General features: G+C 49.6%; 1 protein-coding gene across 1 annotated transcript; it reads left to right on the top strand.

The window, feature by feature from the left end:
• Positions 1-1,122: 1,122 nt before the first annotated feature.
• On the top strand, positions 1,123-4,867 carry LOC136792560 (guanine nucleotide-binding protein G(s) subunit alpha isoforms XLas-like). Its single transcript, XM_067012963.1, is given in 7 exon segments — positions 1,123-3,272; positions 3,494-3,674; positions 3,676-3,730; positions 3,732-3,833; positions 3,836-4,009; positions 4,012-4,209; positions 4,829-4,867. Coding segments are annotated over 7 exon segments (2,718 nt in total). The 5' UTR covers positions 1,123-1,303.
• Positions 4,868-18,239: the final 13,372 nt, after the last annotated feature.

The following is an 18,239-nucleotide window of genomic DNA, read 5'->3' as shown; positions in this document are numbered from 1 at the left end:
TTCGGTGCGCAAGGGGTTTTTCAGTCTCTGAGACCACCCTCAACCAGCCATAAATTTCAACTGAAATTCCATATAGCCCTTCCCCCCGCACAGTAGGACCCCCGGAACTCTGGGGCCTACAGTCTGTGGGGTCCCTGTGGGCGTCCCATGCCCCCCCCGTTCCGTGCCGCGGCAGCTACCGCTTAGAGAGTCTCGGTGGTAGATGCCCGAGACCCTCTTATTCCCCTATATTTATCGTAGTCCCCACAGACGGGGAGCAACCCTGTCTGCGCCACCGCAGGCCACTGCTGAGACCCCAGAGCGTGGTGAGGATGGGGTACATAGAGGTGCTTTATAGGAGCCAGCCTCGGCAACCGGCAAACACTGCAGAAGCGATGGGAAGTACCCCAACACGTTTTACAAACAAATTGCGTGCGCACACTCGGCACCCCTTGCCCCTCGCCTCCTGCCTGCTCCGCCGGTGGGCTCACGACCACCTGTCGCATCCCCGTGCGCGCCTGCACCCCCCTCTGCACACGCCCAAAGCCTTGCGCTCCAGACTCGGAGCTGAGGATCCGAGGCTGCCCAGGGCTGGGGGCTGGGGCTCAGGGGTTCAGGGGTAATTTGGGGTTATGAAACACTCCTGCAGTCCCCCCTCCCCTCGAGGAGAGTCTGTTGGGTCTGAGAGGGAGGGTTTCAGCTCCTGCGCTCAAGCAGCCCGGGGCCCACGTCTTGCATCACGTGTCCCGCAACGCAGGAGAGCTCTCTCTCTGGCCAGGGGAGAAGAGAGGAGAAAGACTCCAAATCAGTCAGGGAGAGGACTGGAAGGAGCCAAAACGTCCCTGCGAGGCCTGCGCTCATCAGCCCCCTTACCCAAAGTCCGGGGCTCCGGGCTCCTGGAGCCGGCTCCCGGAGCCACCTCGGCTGGGGCTGGCGTCCCCTGGTGGCAGAGAAAGAGCACTACGAGCGATTTTCGGACCGAATCGGCGCGCTCCTCTGATCCAAGCAGGCGGGGCTGGCCTGGAGCTGAGAGAAAGAGAGAGGAGGGGACGAGGCAGGCCAAAGGGGGGGCCAGGGGCAGCCTGAGGGGATAAAAAGTGGCCAGAAAGGAGCCAAGACTCAACCAGCAACAATAGACTTGCTTCTGCCATGGTCTGGGGTTTGGGGTCCTGAACCCCTAGACCTCACTAGGGTCAGAAAGTGAGGTTAGAGAACTTTCCAGCTGGTACTTTGATTTTTTTGAAAATATTTTTTTCACCCTAGTTCGGTCGGGTGCTCCGTCTTACGGGGCCCCAAGTTTATTTTAAGAAGCCGCCACCGTGTTATGGGCGTGCGCAACTGCCTCGACGGCAATAATATGTCAGGACAACGCAATATCCCCCTTGAACTCGGGGAACAGCCCGAGCAACCACCTTTGGAGGCCCCAGGGGCAGCTGCCCCCGGTGCTGGGCCTGGCGCAGCCGAAGAGATGGAGACCCCACCGCCTCACAGCGAGCCCGTCCCCGTCGAGATTGAAGGCGAGGCCTGTGGACCCCCAGAAGTCTCCAGGCCCAAGTTCCAGGGCCTCAGCCAGGCCATCGAGGAAGCCGGAGCCCATGGAGGCTACAGCCCACCTCCTGAAGAAGCCATGCCCTTCGAGGTCGAGCAGTCCAGCTTGGGAGACTTCTGGCCTACCCTGGAGCACCCTGGAGACATCACTGGGGCCCATGCAGGCCTTGAAGCCTTCAGCCCACCGATCGTGGAGCCCGGAGCCTTCGGTGAGGCCACGCCAAGCTTGGGAAGCTACAGCCCTCCTCCCGAAGAAGCTATGCCCTTTGAGTTTGAGCAGCTTGCCCAGGGAGGCTGCAACCAACCTCTCTTGCAGGTCTCAAACCTCGCTCCAGGAGGCCCAGGTGGGGGGGTCTTCAGGGCTCCTGCCGAGGAGCCCCGAGCCCTCAGACCTGCAAACGCAGGCTTCAGAGGAGGATGCAGCCCTCCCCCCGAGGAGGATATGCCATTTGAGTTTGATGGAGCAGCCTTTGGGGATGACAGCCCACCCCCTGGGCTCCCCCGAGCTATCCCACAAACCGACGGCCTTGGCGGCAACCAGATCGCGGCAGTCGCGGCCCCGAGTGCGGTCCTCCTCGCTCCCGCCGCGAACGAGCCCCCCCTCTGGGTCCCAGGCATCATCGGCAGCCCATCTCGAGAGGCTGTCAGAGCTCCTCCACACTTCGCGGGCAACAGCCCCCCGATGGAGATCTCCGGACCCCCGCGCGAGATTGGCAGCGCCCCCGTTGGGGTCGACGACGCTCCCGTCAACGTGGACAGCCCCCCAATCGCGCTTGACGGCCCGCCCATCGAGGTCTCCCGAGCCCCAGTTGAGAGAGAGCAAGCAGAAGGAGAGGGACCCCCAGTTGAGGGAGAAGCAGCCGAGATGGAAGGAGGCTCAGCCACCGCTGCCGCGGAGAGAAGCGAAGTCCCCGATCCCGGAGACGGAGCCCCTGCCGCCGGAGCAGCCCCTGACGCTCCAGCCGCCGGGGCAGCCCCTGCCGCCCCTGACACTCCAGGCGCCGGGGCAGCCCCTGCCGCCCCTGACACTCCAGCCGCCGGGGCAGCCCCTGCCGCCCCTGACACTCCAGCCGCCGGGGCAGCCCCTGCCGCCCCTGACACTCCAGGCGCGGGGGCAGCCCCTGCCGCCCGGGCCGCTCCTGTCGCCCGGGCCGCTCCTGTCGCCCGAGCCGCCCCTGTCGCCCGGGCCGCCCCTGTCGCCCGGGCCGCTCCCACCGCCTGGGCAACCCCAGCCTCTGGAGCCCGACCCAAGATCAGTTTCCTTAGACCCCCCAGCCCCGAGATCCAGGCTGCCGATCCGCCTACTCCGCAGCCTCCTCGCGCATATGCCTGGCGGGGCAGGTCTGAGCGCAGCTGCTACCGCGGCGACGACAACGACGACGACGAAATATCGGTCAGCAGCGACAGCGGAGACGAATCCGACGATGGGACCTTCGGATGCCACCGCTGGTTTCAGTCCAGGCGAAACCGCCGCCGCCGAAAGACCCGGCGCAACTTGCTCCGCAACTTCCTCGTTCAGGCCTTCGGAGGCTGTTTCTGCAGATCCGAGAGCCCCCAGTCCAGAGGCTCCCTCAGCCCCAAGGTCAAGAAGGTTGCCCTGGCGGAGAAGCGCAGACAGACCCGCAAGGAGAGCATGGAGAAGCGCGCCCAGAAGCGCGCAGAGAAGAAACGCAGCCAGCACATCGACAAGCAGCTCCAGAACGAGAAGATGGGCTACATGTGTACGCACCGCCTGCTGCTTCTAGGTAACGCGGCGGACTCTGCCCGTGGGGAGCAGGGCCGCCCGGGGGCCCCGGGAGCGGGTGGCAGGGCCGCCCGGTGGGGCTCGGGGCCCGGCGGCGGGAGGAGGGGGTCTGGGCAAAGGCGGGAAGAGCCTGCCAGAAAGTTCCAGCCAGGGGCCCTAACTTTGCCCCGGGAGCGGGGGGGGTCTCGGGTGGGCTTGGGTGGCGAAGTGTGTGCCCTTTAGGGAGAAAAGTGGTGCCGTACAACACTGAGGGTCGTTTCCAGCTGGACAAACCAGCGCCAGCGACCGTAAGACGTCGCCGAGTCGTGGGGTGGGGGACGGCAAGAAAGGCGGGGGCTTCAGGTGAGCCAGGAACTGCAGGGGAGGGCTCCGGGGTCGCTCAGGCTAGGCTGGCTGGGGCCGTTGGTGGGTTGGGGTCATTGGGGAAGGTGCGTCCCCGCCTCGCCTGGCACGGCTGCTTTGGACTAAGACGGCTTGTTGTTGGTGTGTGTCGGTGTCCATATTGTGTCCGCCTGTGCATGATGTGCTCAAGCGTTCTCCCATTCCCGCCCCTGGAACCCCCAAATTACCCGCCGACTGTGTACTCGTACCGGGGAATGGGCTGTCTTGTGTTTTGCGCCATTGCGCGGACAAAAACTTTCCGCGTTCGCACACTCGGGTGGTACCTGTGCGCTGGCGCTGCGCAGCGGGCGGCGCGAAAACGCCCGAGAAGGTAGCGGGGGACGCTGGGCGGGATGGCGGGCCGCTGGCGGGTCGGGGGGAGGGGGCCGCCTCGGGCCGGCCTCCGTAACCTGTTTTCTGTGTGTCTTTCTCTCTTTTCTCCCTTTGCGCTAAGCGTTTCCTCACTTCTCATTCGTTCGCCCAACCATCCCGCCTTTACGGTTGAAAAACCAGACACTCAGGTATCTGGGGCGTCCGGGGCTGCGCGCAGAAATTCGGTATATTCTGCACACACACTCTGCTCACCTGGCAGGGGACGGAGGGAGGAGGGGGAGAAAAACCCGCACTTAACCCGCTGTAGGCGAGTTCCGGATCCCAAACCACACGGGGCTGGTTCTGGGCGGGGAGGGGGTGGGGAGGTGGGGGGGGCGTGGCCATGTTTAAAAAATATGAAATCATTTTTCTTCCTAGGGAAGAGACTGAGGTAAGCCAACCATTTACCCTTTTACAGAATACAGTAGGAGGGGCTTGGTTTAAAGAGAGGGGTTATGCGTTGGGAGTGGAATGCCCATCTTGTTGTTTAAAATGCAATTAAAATAAAACTTTAAAAAAAATGCTTCCAGTGTATTTTAAGTGTGTGGACAAAATGTGATAAAACTGTGAGACATGTAAATGTTTGCATGTGAATTTTTTCAAGCAGCTTTAGCTGGGGGCAAAGAGGCTCAAAGGTAAGATCCTCTGCATATGGGCTTGGGATACGGAAACATTAAAAAGATGTTGATAATCCCATTGGAAGGGTACCCTTGGTGGCCCTGGCCTTCCCCCTCCTCCTCCCTTCACCTATGCCAGCTTTCAGGGTCCTCTCCCCTCTCCAGGACCTCCCTTCTCCCCCCACAGCTTGACTCTCGTGCCACAGCTAATCAAAGCAGCAATTAGCAAAAGGTCTGAATGTGGGGCTTAAGTGAAACTTTCAGATGTGAAACTCCACAATCTTAATTTCTTTATTTATTCTCTAAGATCTCTCAAGGGATTTCAAGATCACAACTTATCAGGCGGTGCTACGTTTGTTTGCTAAATATTTTATAATGTGTGGTGGTGCCTATTAATGACCTTCTGGGCATCTATCTCTGTTTGCTGTTGTGGTATGTGCCTCTTACGCATCACAGTTTTAAATGTGATGGTCATTCTATTTATGCCCACCCACCCAGGGAAATACGGACAACATCATTTCCCCAGAAACATACAGGAGGGAGACAGTTTTACATTTCAGATGCCTCAACTGCGCGGGAGGCACAGTGCCTCAAACGACAACGTGCTGTTTTCCTGCAGACAACTGATTTTGCCACAAGAGCCCCATTTCAATATCCCAAGCATAGCTCTGGGCAGCAAACCTGCGATGGGGGAGGCGGCCATAATTGGGGGCAGACAGGAGAGCCAAGTGATGGTGTGCACTTGACACCTAATTGGCCAGTGCCCCTCATGTGCTGGGGCCTCAGTTGCCTCATTTGTGAAATGAAGCTTTCAAGCAGATCTTCACTAAATTCTTCTTTGCTCCATGGCCTGAATCCCCTATTCTGGGGGTTTGGGATGGGGGCGGCGGGCACCGTCCACTTAAATCAGGACTGGAGCCTTAAACCATAGATTGTGCACGCGTCAACTCTGTAGCAAACAGTCCGTGTCTGGGGCTGAGCCTTAAGAATATTAGAAGTTTCCCTCGCTTACCCACGTTTTATATGCAGGGGGAAAAATTCACCTTAAGTAAAGGAAATTAGCTGGGGTCACCCTGCCATCATCCTGACCCTGCACCCAGGTCAGGCACGTTTGCATGCAGTGTAGTCCAGTGAAACGTGGGCCCTGTCTAGCATGAACCTGAATTCAGAAAGCCAGATTGCCTGCTGTGACAGTGCGGCTTGGTGAGCCAGGCTGCAATCTGACAAGGTTTCATTTTGCCAAAGTGACAAGAGAGGTACCCCGCTGGCTCTGAATTACTGATTTCAGAGGGGGAGAGGAGGCAGCATGAAGACCCACTTCCATTTAGGACAAGCCTTTTCACTAACATTTAAATCCTAACATATGAAACAAGACATCCGTATATATACGCTGACCACTGAAAATGCAGATCAAATGACCATCCTTTGATAATTGGTGACATACAGATTCATCTGTTGCTTTAAAACTGTGTGTGTTTCTGTGTTTATACCCTCTCCATTTTTATTGCCCAAACAGCTTAACCACATTACAGGGAATCTTAAAAAGGAAAAAGATAAATAGTTAGAAATAGATAAATAGACAATCAGTAACATGACTGAAATTCTAGAATAGCTAAAAAGTTGAAGCCTTTTTCTTACTCAACACTAGCCAATAATAGACTTATTTTCATGTTTCTGTTGCCCTTGCTGAATAATTTTGGTGGCTTAAACATGTTTTGGAAACCTAATTTGGGTGATTCCCTCATTTTTGTTAAGAATTGAAGGGACTGCTAGACTAGAATTTCTTAGTAGCTGCTGAATTTATTAAAATTGTGCAGGCAAATACTATATATAATAATGGCTATTCTGCCATGACACTTTATTTATACAGTGAATCTCAATTAATTGTATGATAATTTATTTATGCCACCAGGTGCAACAGTGAGGCATCTATCTCATCCTGCTGGAGTGCCCTTTTCCTTTGCTTTGCTTTTTTATTTATTTATTTTTAATTCAGCCATTTTTCCGTATTCAAAATGCCTCCACTGAGCTGTTTGGTGCAGTGGGGAGGGCATGGCTGACCAGAGGCCAAAAATCTCTTCCTTGCCTTTTAAAGTCCAATTTCCATAGATTTTTCTCCAAAAAAAAAATGCCTTTCTATACAGCTATGTTAATTTTATCATTTGCCTACGTTACACATACCATGGAAAACTGGTATTAAGCCAGAAAAGTGGGGTTTGTCCCCTTTTTGTACATTCCTCCTACCCCCTTACTCTCCCCACCCCCAGCCTGAGAGGGATCGCCTCACTGCCTTCAGAATTGTTAGTAACCTGTAAGAGTAATGATTACACATAATGATAGCACTTTTTTTTTACTGTATTTTAAAAAGCCTTTCATCCAGTCATATTTGTCCTTTACAACAGCCTTGGGCAGTAAAAATGTGATGGGACCCCATTTCATAGGCAAGTCAACCAAAAGCTCAGAGATTAAATGTCAGGGACTTTTGCTCAAAGACTGCAAGGTAAGTGAAGGAATCAGAAGTTTCTAATTCAGTGCTTACCCCCAAAATGAGGTAGTAAGCTATAAAGCGTCATTTCAGTGTGAAGCATGATGATTGTTAAGTGCGCTATGTGCTCTTAAAATCCCTTGTCAGATGACAGGTGTCCCGCAGTCTTCTGCCTCCTGAATTATAGCCAGAACCAGACAGATCCTTGGTTATAAATGTCCATCGGGTGTCCGTGAAACATGAGCCTCCTCATTGCTGGGATACCTGTCACTGCTGTGGTGATATTTTGTTTCCACATTTGCTGTCATTCATCTGCCAACACTGCAGTCTTTGTTTTGTTTGTTGGACTTCTTTTTTTAAATGTAGGTTTTCTTTAAAGTCTTTTAAAAATCCCCCAGAAGTGTTCTTTAGCAAGGTCTAAGCTTTTTTCTTTACTCAGGTTTCCACTAAAAAATCATCATCATTTAAAAATACAGTTGCTTTTATGCATAGCCCCTCCATTATTAGTGTTTGAGTGTTATAGACTGTTTAGAATCTCCTGGCCTGGATCTAATGACCCTATTAAAATAACTCTTGCTCAATATTCTTCATAGTGATTATTTTTTAAAAGTATTCCTTCCTTTCAGTCGGGGCTAATTCCTTCTTAGTGAGTGTCAGTACATAATCTTGGAAATCACCTTTGACTTTTATGGGGGAAAGTTGGTATTAAGCAAAAAAATACAAAAAAACCCAAAAACTTTTTTAGAGACGGTAACCTAATTGACTAGCTTTGAAATTCTCCACCCCAACCATGTGTCTTCTTTTTAGAGTTAATTTCCCCACCAAATAAAACATACCCACCCCCACTCCCGCAAAACCGTGGCCCTCCAAATCCCTCTCCATTAAGTGACTTCTAGGAGGCATGTAAATAGCAAATGAAAACTGGTCTCTACACTTCTTGGTTTCGTTAACCTGCGGCAAAGGTGGGGCTCCTCCCAACCCACCTTATACCTCCTGGGGTTTCTAATGGAATGTGAAATTAACATGCCAGTTGTCCATTTCAAAATCGGATTCCTCTGCAAGTGTAGCAATTTTCAAAACAGAAAGGGCAGGGCCCGTGTCTGTGACAGGGTTGCCACCAGCAATTAAAACAGTCAAGTCAGTCCAATTAACCCTCTCCAGCTCTGGTGGCCCCCCAGTAAGAGGAACTCAGACTCTGGCCCTGTTAACACCAACCTCAACAGATTTCATTGAATTAGACTGAAAGGGTCTTTGTCCCATCAGATTCCTGTTCTGGCCTGTGGTCACCCCGGGCATAAGATCCTCATCTCTTCAGGGAGTGAGAGAAAGATGGGCCTGAGTCTCTCTCTTTGGGATTCTGCTAAAGAGTCAGCAAGTCAAAGTGGCCTTTATAAAACTGAGGAAGGCTGGTAGGAAGCCCCAGATACAAACTGGCCATTGGAGTAGGCCAAGGGAGGGGGAGGGGTATTTGCAGAAGAATCAGAGGAAGATGTGTCCTTTTCCTTAATTCCTCTAAAATGGGGACCAGAGACTAGAAATCGAGAGAAGCCTTTAACCCAGGGCCTGGCACATGTAAGTGTCTGATAAATGATAGCCATTATTTTTAGAAATTTACTTTTCTTCCTGGACTTTTCTCTCCCTGGTCCAAGTGAGAGGTTTTTTGGTGGTTTTTTTTTTTTTTTTTTTTTTTTTTTGGTGTTTTCTGTTTGCTTGTTTGTTTGTTTTTAAATTTTCTTGGCCATACCGTGTGATATATGGGATCTTAGTTCCCCAACCAGGGATCGAAACCATGCCCCTTGCATTGGAAGCGTGGAGTCTTAACCACTGGACCGCCAGGGAAGTCCCTGGTTGTTTTTTTTGTTTTCTGTATTCCCCGAGACCTAAAGTTCTAAAAGTCCCAGGGACCCATCCTGTCTTTCTGTCTCGACGTTTCAGAGTACACTCTTTGTACATGTTTTATAAATAAGGGTCAACCCAAGCCGTAGACTGACGACACTTTGCCAAATGTACGATCGTGTGGAGTCACTGTTAGGTGTGCAACAGGATGAGGTGGGAACTTATTTTTTTACCTGTCCTGAGAAAGTGCCGCCTACCCCCCTCTCGGAGCCCACAATCCCCTCTACCACCCCCCCTCTTTGTATTAGCCCCTATCTATAAACCAACCGGATACTACGGTCGAGCCCAGGGTCCTGAGCACAGATTGCTCTGTGCTTATTACACATGCAAAAAAACCAAAAAAGATTGTCTCTAGTTTTCCTTCCCGACAGCCAGATGGTGACGAAGGCCAGCCACTGGGAATGGAAGATGAGAAGACCTCCAAGAACGAGGTAGGGAACAACATACACACACAAAAAAATGTTTGAATTTTCCCAATTGTTGATCATCACATACTCAGCTGAGATATGGGATGCTCTGTTCTCTGACAGACAGCAAACACTTGAGAGGTGTAGCCCCCTCCAATCAGAATTACTGGAGTAGTTTTACCCAGACAGCAGCTGGGGGCTGTAATAGAGAAGGATGTTAGGTAACTGATCTGTGACAGAGCAATGAAAATCAAGGGCGTGCGCCTCTGCCGTCCTTACTTAGAAGGAAAATCCCACGTTGCATTGCAGAGTAATTTGTTAAACCTCAAGAGAATTCCCGAGCATTTCGACTCCTGGAGTTCTGCCCACAGAACTTGAACATTAGATCTTACTAAATGTTTCTTAATGATTCAATTTGGGGCGAGGAGAGAGGTATAAAGGTAGAAATTGTTATCGGATCCCGAATTTATTATGAGTCAGTCAATGTTTCTGAAGTTGTCACACATACTTGGTGTGTGGGACAGAGTACGTACCTTAAACTTCCTTTAATGAGTTGATAATGGGAAGGAAAATCTCTCGTACCCACTTCTGAAGGAGTGCCACAGTCAAGCTTTCATGAGCTCCGTGTCAACACGGAGTGTCGATTCTTCTAAGGGAAAAAGAACTCGGTGTATCCAGCTCTTGACTCTCCCCCTCAATCCCCAAACCAGAGTACCTCTCTCCTCTTTCCTATTTGAACAGTTTTGCCTTGCCTCAACCTGTTTGCTAATTTGCAAATGACCTTGGAGATTTTTTTTATAGGGAACCTCCATTCAGGTAAGTTTGCAGCTGTGGGATTTTTGCAAAGAAAGAATAATTTGTATGAGGCACACGCGACTAAAATCAGGCATTGTGATAGAGTCCAGGGCCAAGAAGGGCTGCTTGCCAGGGCTCAGCCCAGGGAAACAGGAACAAGGTCCTATATCTCAGCTGGTGTCCATCCCAGCACCCTGCTGGCCTTGGGGACCATATGCCTAGGCCTGTTTCTTTAGCTGTAAAAGTAGCTGAGTGTTAACCTTTGAAAACGAAAAAACAATCTGGGGAGAATAGGCCGTGTTACTTAGGAAGTATGTAGCTACTTAAATTGCTGGGGCCACTTGGACACCCCCTTTTAAGTAGATGCTACTTGCTTCTCTGTGGTTATATAAGGTAATCCCTAAGGTTCTCAGCCTTTGTGGGCTGCTGAAACCATAGAAAGTGTTCATCGTAATTCCTTATAGCTGTTCTCTATATAGGTCTGTTAGGCCTACAAGATGCTTAATTAACTTATTAATAAAATCATATAAATCGTTCGGGGTCCTTCCACCCACTGCCCCCCCCCCCCAAATATGAATTTTTTTAAAGACTGAATCTAGAATGGCGCAGAGATGGTGAAGGTGAGTTGATATTTCAGGTGGCCACTAGATGGTGAGACGGCACAGGCAGAAGAAAGGTGTCACATCTGTAGTGAAACTGAGAGGGGAAGGAGAGAGCCGGCAGAGGCAGGGGAGGGTCCCACTCCAACTGCACCCTCCCACCCCACCCCAGGACAAAGCCTGGGTTTAACAGGCCCCAGAGCTTTACTCAGACCTAGCCTTTTATGTTTAAGTTCTGACTTCTCCCTGCTGGCTCTGTGCGGGGATTTTAGCATTTTCAAGGGGCTCTGTCTAATAAAGGGGTCTTCCATAGGTGTTCCGTTGTCATGGGGACCGTCCTGTGCAATGTAGGGAGTGTAGCAGCCTCTCTGACCTCTACCCACTAGACGCCAGTAACACACACACACACACACACACACACACGCACACGCACACGCACACACACACAGCCTACCCCACCAAGCACCACCACATACACAATGTGACAAACAAAACTTCCTGTAGTCATTGCCAAGTATCCCCTGGGGTGAAGCGGGGGCAGAAATCATCCCCAGTTGAGAACCACCGCCCTAACATCAACATCAGATCCTGGGGAAGGTAGAGATCATACAGGTCAGAGCTTGAACACCTTAAAAATAAAAAATGATCTTCAGAGAAAAGGCTGTTGACTTCACTTACTAATAACCAGTCAGAAATGTTTATTCCGGTGTAGGTGATCCTACATTCTGGGGTAGAACTAATTTCCAAAAATCTCTGAAAAGAAGGTGACCCAAAAAGTCACCAGCTGACCCTAAGTAGCATAGCAAAGGGTGGAAATAATGAATCGGTCTAAGACTCTGATTAACCAAGTCAGTCCCATAGCTAATCAATGGGCCAGAATAAATCGGGGCTGACATAGACTTTAACCCTTAAATGACCACATCTACCACGTAGGGGTTCTTTAGGGGCCTTTGTCTGCAGCAGGCAGGGAATTCTCCCCGTCTGATGTGCATAAATTAATTCACCGTGCATCGTGAAGAAGGGTGGCCAAGGTAATAAGGACGGGCACTCATGAATGGAGGTGCCCCCTAAGCTTTAGCAACTGATATTTCAAGGCAGGAAGCTGTAGGGGTGGGATAGGGGGCAGTGGAAGGAATGTCTCTGAATGACTGTACTGAGGAAGGTCAAAGAAGATCTTTTAGGAATAAAACATACTTGTGCCAACAGGAATAAGAACCCAGGGACATTTCCTGATCAAGAGAGTTGCACTTGGTTTTGGATAAGATGGTAGATGCACCCTGCCCCCGCCCCCCCCCATCCTAGGGCAGATTCTATAACCAATATCTTGGAATAATCACAACAGGAATAAATCGTTTTTAAATTTTATTTTTTACAAAATTTTTTTTTTTACTGAAGTGTAGTTGAATAAATCATTTTACATTTAAATAGTGGTCTAGGCCCCCAGCTTGCACCTAACGAGTTTCTCCCCCAAGTATCCCTTATGGAAGGAGTCTTTATTGCTTCTTTATTATATTTTGAGCCTAAAACACTTATATGTTTGCCCTCTTCTGATCTTCCAATACAGTTATTACAGATTCATCAGAGATTTCACTTTTTTAAAAAAAGTTTTTTTTCTTTTTCCTTTGAGAATTTGGAACTTGTGGCCTTTCAGTTAGTTGCAAAGTCTAGAAGGAAAAACAGAAAACAAAAAACTCACTCTCCACTCCAGACACCTCTATGAACTTGGACTTTTGCTTTTACTGTTAAGATTACTTTAGGGTAAAGGGTGGAAACTGATTGGTAGTTTAATAAATTATATATTGGGCATGTTAAATTTAAAATATCATTTTTTTTTATAGGTTCCAAGTTTAGTTAAGTGCCCCCTAACTAAGATCTTCTTATTGCAGAATCCTCGAAACTACCCAAGGCATGTTTTTTGAATGTTGATTTTGACTTCTTGCCTGGGACCAAGTGCAGCATCTTTCCAAGGAAATGCTTAGAAGGCTCCAGGCAGAACCCCAAAACAAATGCCAGACGTTAGGGGAAAATTTTTAAAAGTTGGATTGCCAGAAAATAATAGCTATTTATAATCCAACACTTAGGTGATTTCATTTCTTCCTTTTTAGCTGCTAAAAGGGAAGCGTATTAGATCCTTTTGTTTTGCAAACAAATGCCCAGGGCTGACTTTAAGATGGACACTTGATGGAGGGTTCCCCTTTCCAAATGGAAGTCTTTGGGCCTTTTCCTGATGGGATCTGGTCATTCCGGAGCACTATCAGGAAATCTTTATCCTTGGGCGGTTTGGGATGGAGTGAGCTTGTGACCATCCTTTGCTGTCTCCCCACGTTGCCTTGATGGTGGGGGCGGGCAGAGGGGTCCAGGATCGTGGAAAGAGCACAGTGGGTAAATGTTAGTGGGCTCTCATTTCCGGAACCTTGGTTGATTCCACTGCTCTATTCAAGGATTCCATGAATTTGCCAGGTGACATCCAGAAAAGGCCAACGTTTGACTCTTAAAAGTACCGACAAGGCTTCATGTCGCAATGGTTCTGCCATGGTCAGGATAGGGACTTAAATTTGGTGGGCCGTCCAAGAGAAAGCCACAGGGGATCTCCCTGTGTTCACCTTTATGTAGAAAGAGGTAATGAACCAAGGGACAAATCCAAAACCCTTGAAGACATCTTCTCCTGAGACTTAAGTTGCCAGACGGCAGAGGCCTCACTTCTCTCTTTCTTTCTGGCCCTAGAACCTTGATTCCCCAGAGATAGGGTCTGACTTCTGATATTAAGGCAGGCCCCAAGCTGGGCGCTGATCTTTCAATCTGCCAGGAGGAAAGGGTCAGGAGACAGACCACCAGGGCTGCCTTTGATGGAGAAAGCGGGGTGCCCTGTCCCATTCTCCCCAGAGGTCCACACAGCTCAGAAATAGGGGAGCAGAAATCAGCCTCTTAAGAGATTCCCTCATTTTTTCATTGCTTTCCCTTTTTTTCTCTCTCTTTTGTGATTTAAAAAAAAATAAGATTCTTATTTTAAGGGGGTTTCTGAGCAAGAAATACCTTTTTTTTTCTTTTAAGGGAAAGAGACGAAAACACCAACTATTTAGGGCTGAGAAGTAGAGACAATAAAATAAAGCAAGGCTGCTCAGAACTGGCTGGCAGATGGCGCTCGGCTTTTACTATTGAGAGCCTGGCTTTTCAAAATTCACCGCGCTCTGGTGCCTAAGGCAGAATTCCACGTCCCCTCCCCTAATCCTCTTTCCAAGGGACACAGCTCCCGCCCCCAAGGCCCAGGGATAGTTTTAAAGGTGTTCCAGTTGAACAATTGATATCTGAGGTCAAACCCTGTCCCTTTTATTTATTTTTTAAATATTTATTTATTTTTATTTGGTTGCACCAGGTCTCAGTTGCAGCAAGTGGGCTCCTTAGTTGCGGCTTGCCAGCTCCTTAGTTGTGGCACACAAGAACTCTTAGTTGCAGCATGCATGTGGGATCTAGTTCCCTGACCAAGGATAGAACCCAGGCCCCCTGCATTGGAAGCGCAGAGTCTTATCCACTGTGTCACCAGGGAAGTCCCAATCCTGTCCCTTTTAACTAGTGGCTCTCTTAGACCCTAGCCTGTGCAGGAACACACACTATCACAATGACCTCTAAATTCCTAGGCCGTGTGTGTGCCCTGGGTCTTCTGGGAACCAGTTTCTGAGACTGTGGGCAAACTGCTCTATCTTCTGGGTCAGTTTTTCTCATCTGAAAAATGAGAGGGATGTCCTTCTCACTTTAAAACTTCTTTAATTCTCTTATTAAAAGTTTTAGTAGAACTGGTATGCCAAACCACCCGTCTGCCCCGCCACACACTCTCTCTCTCTCTCTCTCTCTTTCTTAAAGTATCCTTTTCAAAATGGCAGCTTGCACAGGAAATTTTAGGGCTATCTTTTGCCCTTTGGTACATAACTAATAATTTCTGGGAACCCATCCCTGGGAGAATCTCTGCAGGATGCAGAGGAGAGTGGGACATTCTTTCTCACCCCCAATCAAGGGCTAGAAAAGAAATTCAGAGGTGGGTTAAGGTCCTTTTTTCCATCAGGGAAACCCAGGGAGCCTTCCTGGAGGAGTTAGCATTTGCGACAATATGGGAAGATGCAGGGCAATGAGGGAGTAGACTTTGGGGTGAATGCTCGGTGCTGTCTTACAGAGAAGATACTGGCTGAGAGTAAATCCTTATGGTTTTTTCATTCATGGGAGCATCATTGGGTTTTTGAGGGTGCCTGAGATTTCAGAGCTAGTTTTAATTTTCTCCCCTTTACAACCCTTCTCTACCTCTCAGGGCTGCAAACCCACTGAGCACTCAGGGGCATTCTTACTAAGAAGAGTCTTCTCCATCTTAGCATGGGACCCGCACCCTCCATCTCAGGCCCAACCCTGGACTTGGAGGAAGATCACTTCTGTCTTGTTTAGGCCAAGTTTCCAGTGGAGGGGAGGGGAGATCTGATGGTGTCTGGGGCCAGGTTCCTTGGTTCTGAAGAGAACAGGCATCCTTGCCATTTCTTCCCCCCACCTCCCCTCCCCTCCCCTCCCCTGCAGCAGCTGTAAAATCATGAGGTCATCTATTTGAGAAGGGCCACGTGAACTTACCATGCCAGGACCTACCAAGTCCTGTCATGGGAGTTTATTCCTTTCCAACGAAACTTACCTTCCATATACCGTTCTTAGATACTTTCTCTCCCCTCCCTCTTTTACAGTTGAACAAAATCAAAGGGACTGAATGAAATATATTAACTTCGGGCAAAAGCTTCCCCCGCCCTGCTAGTAAAACCCTCCTCTTTAAGTCAACAAACTCTATTCCGACATGCTTTCTCTTAAGCTCCTAGTCACCTGGGGCTCCTTTAAAGCTTTTCTGACCTTTTTCCTCCTCACACCTTCCAACCTATAGTCCTGAACCTTGGATGAGGCAGGGTAACAAAGCCCCCCCCCACACCGGGAAGGGGGTTCCTCTGGATGCTGGGGTCCCTGGGAAAGCAGGACAGGTGCGCTGCCCAGTTTCTAACACCTTTTCTGGGCCAGTAGAGCTCCTCCCCCACCAGAGGTCAGCAGAGAGCTCAGAATGGCTGGGCTGCTCGCAGGAATTGGGATCATTTAGAATTTTCTAGATGAAATGTAGGAAAGCCCTACGGGAAAAAAGCCCCAGGTTTCAGGGGATATCTCAGGTTGTGGTCTCATCCTGTGCTGGGTCTCCGGGAGTTTAGTTTTAACACCATTCCTGCCATTCTGTGCTTTGGGGGAACAGGGGGCTTTGGTCTGTTCATTTGATGGGTTTCTTTGACAGTTGCTCCACGCCCCACCCCACCCCACCCCGGACAGCACACACATCTTTACCTTTTAGGAGGCCGTGCCCTCTTAGAACTCAGGGTCTCCCACACGGGGCCAAACCGCCCACAGGACTGGGAATCCACACCCCATACTTTCCCTGACCCCTTTCCCTTTTTCTTCCAGAAGTCGTACTTATTGTTAAAATGACATTATAATATTACAGGAAATCCCCCCTGTCCCGCCCTTATCCTGTCAGGATTTTATATCTCCTTATCTCCTCCTGTTCTTTACCCAGACGTATGGATGTTTCTAAAGAGGGTACTAATCGTGGTGTGCAAACAACTTCACCTTTAGCTCACCCCCCAGCCAACACACACTGACTTCCTGAGAGCTTTTCCCACATTCTCCATTGTGTCTTTTCACGGTTCTTTTACTTGCTCAGCGCTTTCCTTGGGGTGGGATGGTGGGAGGGGGGGGAATCCGAATTCCTTTTTTTGTGTTTCCTCCCCCGAACTTTTGTGAACTACTCCAAAGTTAAAAACCAGCCCCCCTCAAGCCAGTTCTTTATTGTTGAAAGAGAGAGAAAGAAGGTACAAAAGGAAGAAAAGAGCTACAGAAACACAGAGATGAAATGAAAAGTTTGAAAGGGAGAGAAAGGAGGGAAGAAGGGGGAGAGAGAGAAAGAGAAGGAAAGAAAAAGTGCCTTTGCTAAACTTAGCTCTAGACACTAGACGTGGTCCCTGCCCTCTGGGAACTTAGAGTCTGGAAGGGAGGAGGCAGAGGCCTGGGGTGCAAGGAATGGAAGTTGCCCCAGGCAGAGGATGGAGAGCTGCCAGTGCCTGCACAGATGAGGGGCCAGGCTGCCCTTGACCGGAGGACTGGGGAGGCAGGCCAGGCGGCTGGCAGGGGGGTGCATCTCCCGTTCCCTTGGCCCCATGGGCCCCATGTGGGTCCCAGGAGCCCACTGAGTAGGACGGGGACTGGAGGGCTGGTGGAGAGTGCCAGGACCAAGGCCCCCGCCTCCCTTCCCCACTGTCCCCTGAGCTCTGACCACTGCCCTCTCTCCCACAGCCGGCCCTTTTTCACTTTCCCGAATGTTCCTCTCCTGACCCTAAAATGATAGCTCAATTTTTGTTTTTAATTAGTAATAAGCCTCCTTCTAGCATGACCTAACTTTCCGAGTGTTTTTACCAGCCTTACCCCACTGAGTGGTTTGATTTTAAGAAATCTGGCACCCGTTGGACCTTTTTGACCTTAAAAAAAAAAAAAGGCCAATCTTTATGAGTTCTTTGATAATTACTCAAAAACAAAACAAAGCAAATCTTAAGGCTGAAAGCAAACACCCTGTATATTACGTATACATCTCAGACGTTGAGGAAATCCTTAGAAGTTTATAGGTTAGTGTCCTCGAGAACTTGGCTCCGGCCAGACCCAGTATAGGCATTGTGTGCTTTTTTTTTCCTTCCTTCCTCCCTTCCTTCCTTTCTTCCTTCCCCACACTTTTGAAAAACAAGTTTGATTCTCCTGGGTATGTTCATTAGAGAGGGGAGACAGTTCTATTCAGTGAGGAAGGGGGAGGGGGATTCTGCAGCAGGAGACAAGATGGATTGCTTTGTGCTGGGGGGGGGCCCAAGTGCACATCACACCCAGATGCAAATCTCTCAGGCTATAAAAAAAGTACAACAGAGAGCAGATTTCAGCTTCCTGGCATTAGTGGGGAAAATATTCCGTCAGCTGCCTCTGTGTCCTGTGCTTTATTCATTAGCTCAAGTGAAAAAAAAAAAAAAAAAAAAAAAGTCTTGTCCTAATTTATTGTAGTAGGGCTCCATTCTCCCAAGTTTGGGACTTAAAAAAAAAAAATGCACAGCCATGCACAGCCCACTGAGGCAGAAGAGGTTTGCTAGGTTGACCAGGATTTGGTTTGTTCTCAAGGTTTAACTTCCCTCCACCGGGAAAAGTTCACACTTTTCCCAAGCCCCCAAAAGTTAGAAATGTGTTACTAATTGATTGGAGCTAAATTTGCATTGCTTTGAAACCCAGCAAAATTGCCTACTAGGGGCCAGTAGGGGGAAAAACAGTTGCTGTCCTAATAGCCAGGAGAGGGGATTTGCTTCCAATATGCTTATCAAATGCACC

Source organism: Kogia breviceps, chromosome 14, assembly GCF_026419965.1.
Source record: "Kogia breviceps isolate mKogBre1 chromosome 14, mKogBre1 haplotype 1, whole genome shotgun sequence".
NCBI classification, from domain to species: Eukaryota; Metazoa; Chordata; class Mammalia; order Artiodactyla; family Physeteridae; genus Kogia; species Kogia breviceps.
This window is presented reverse-complemented; position numbering and strand designations above follow the sequence as displayed.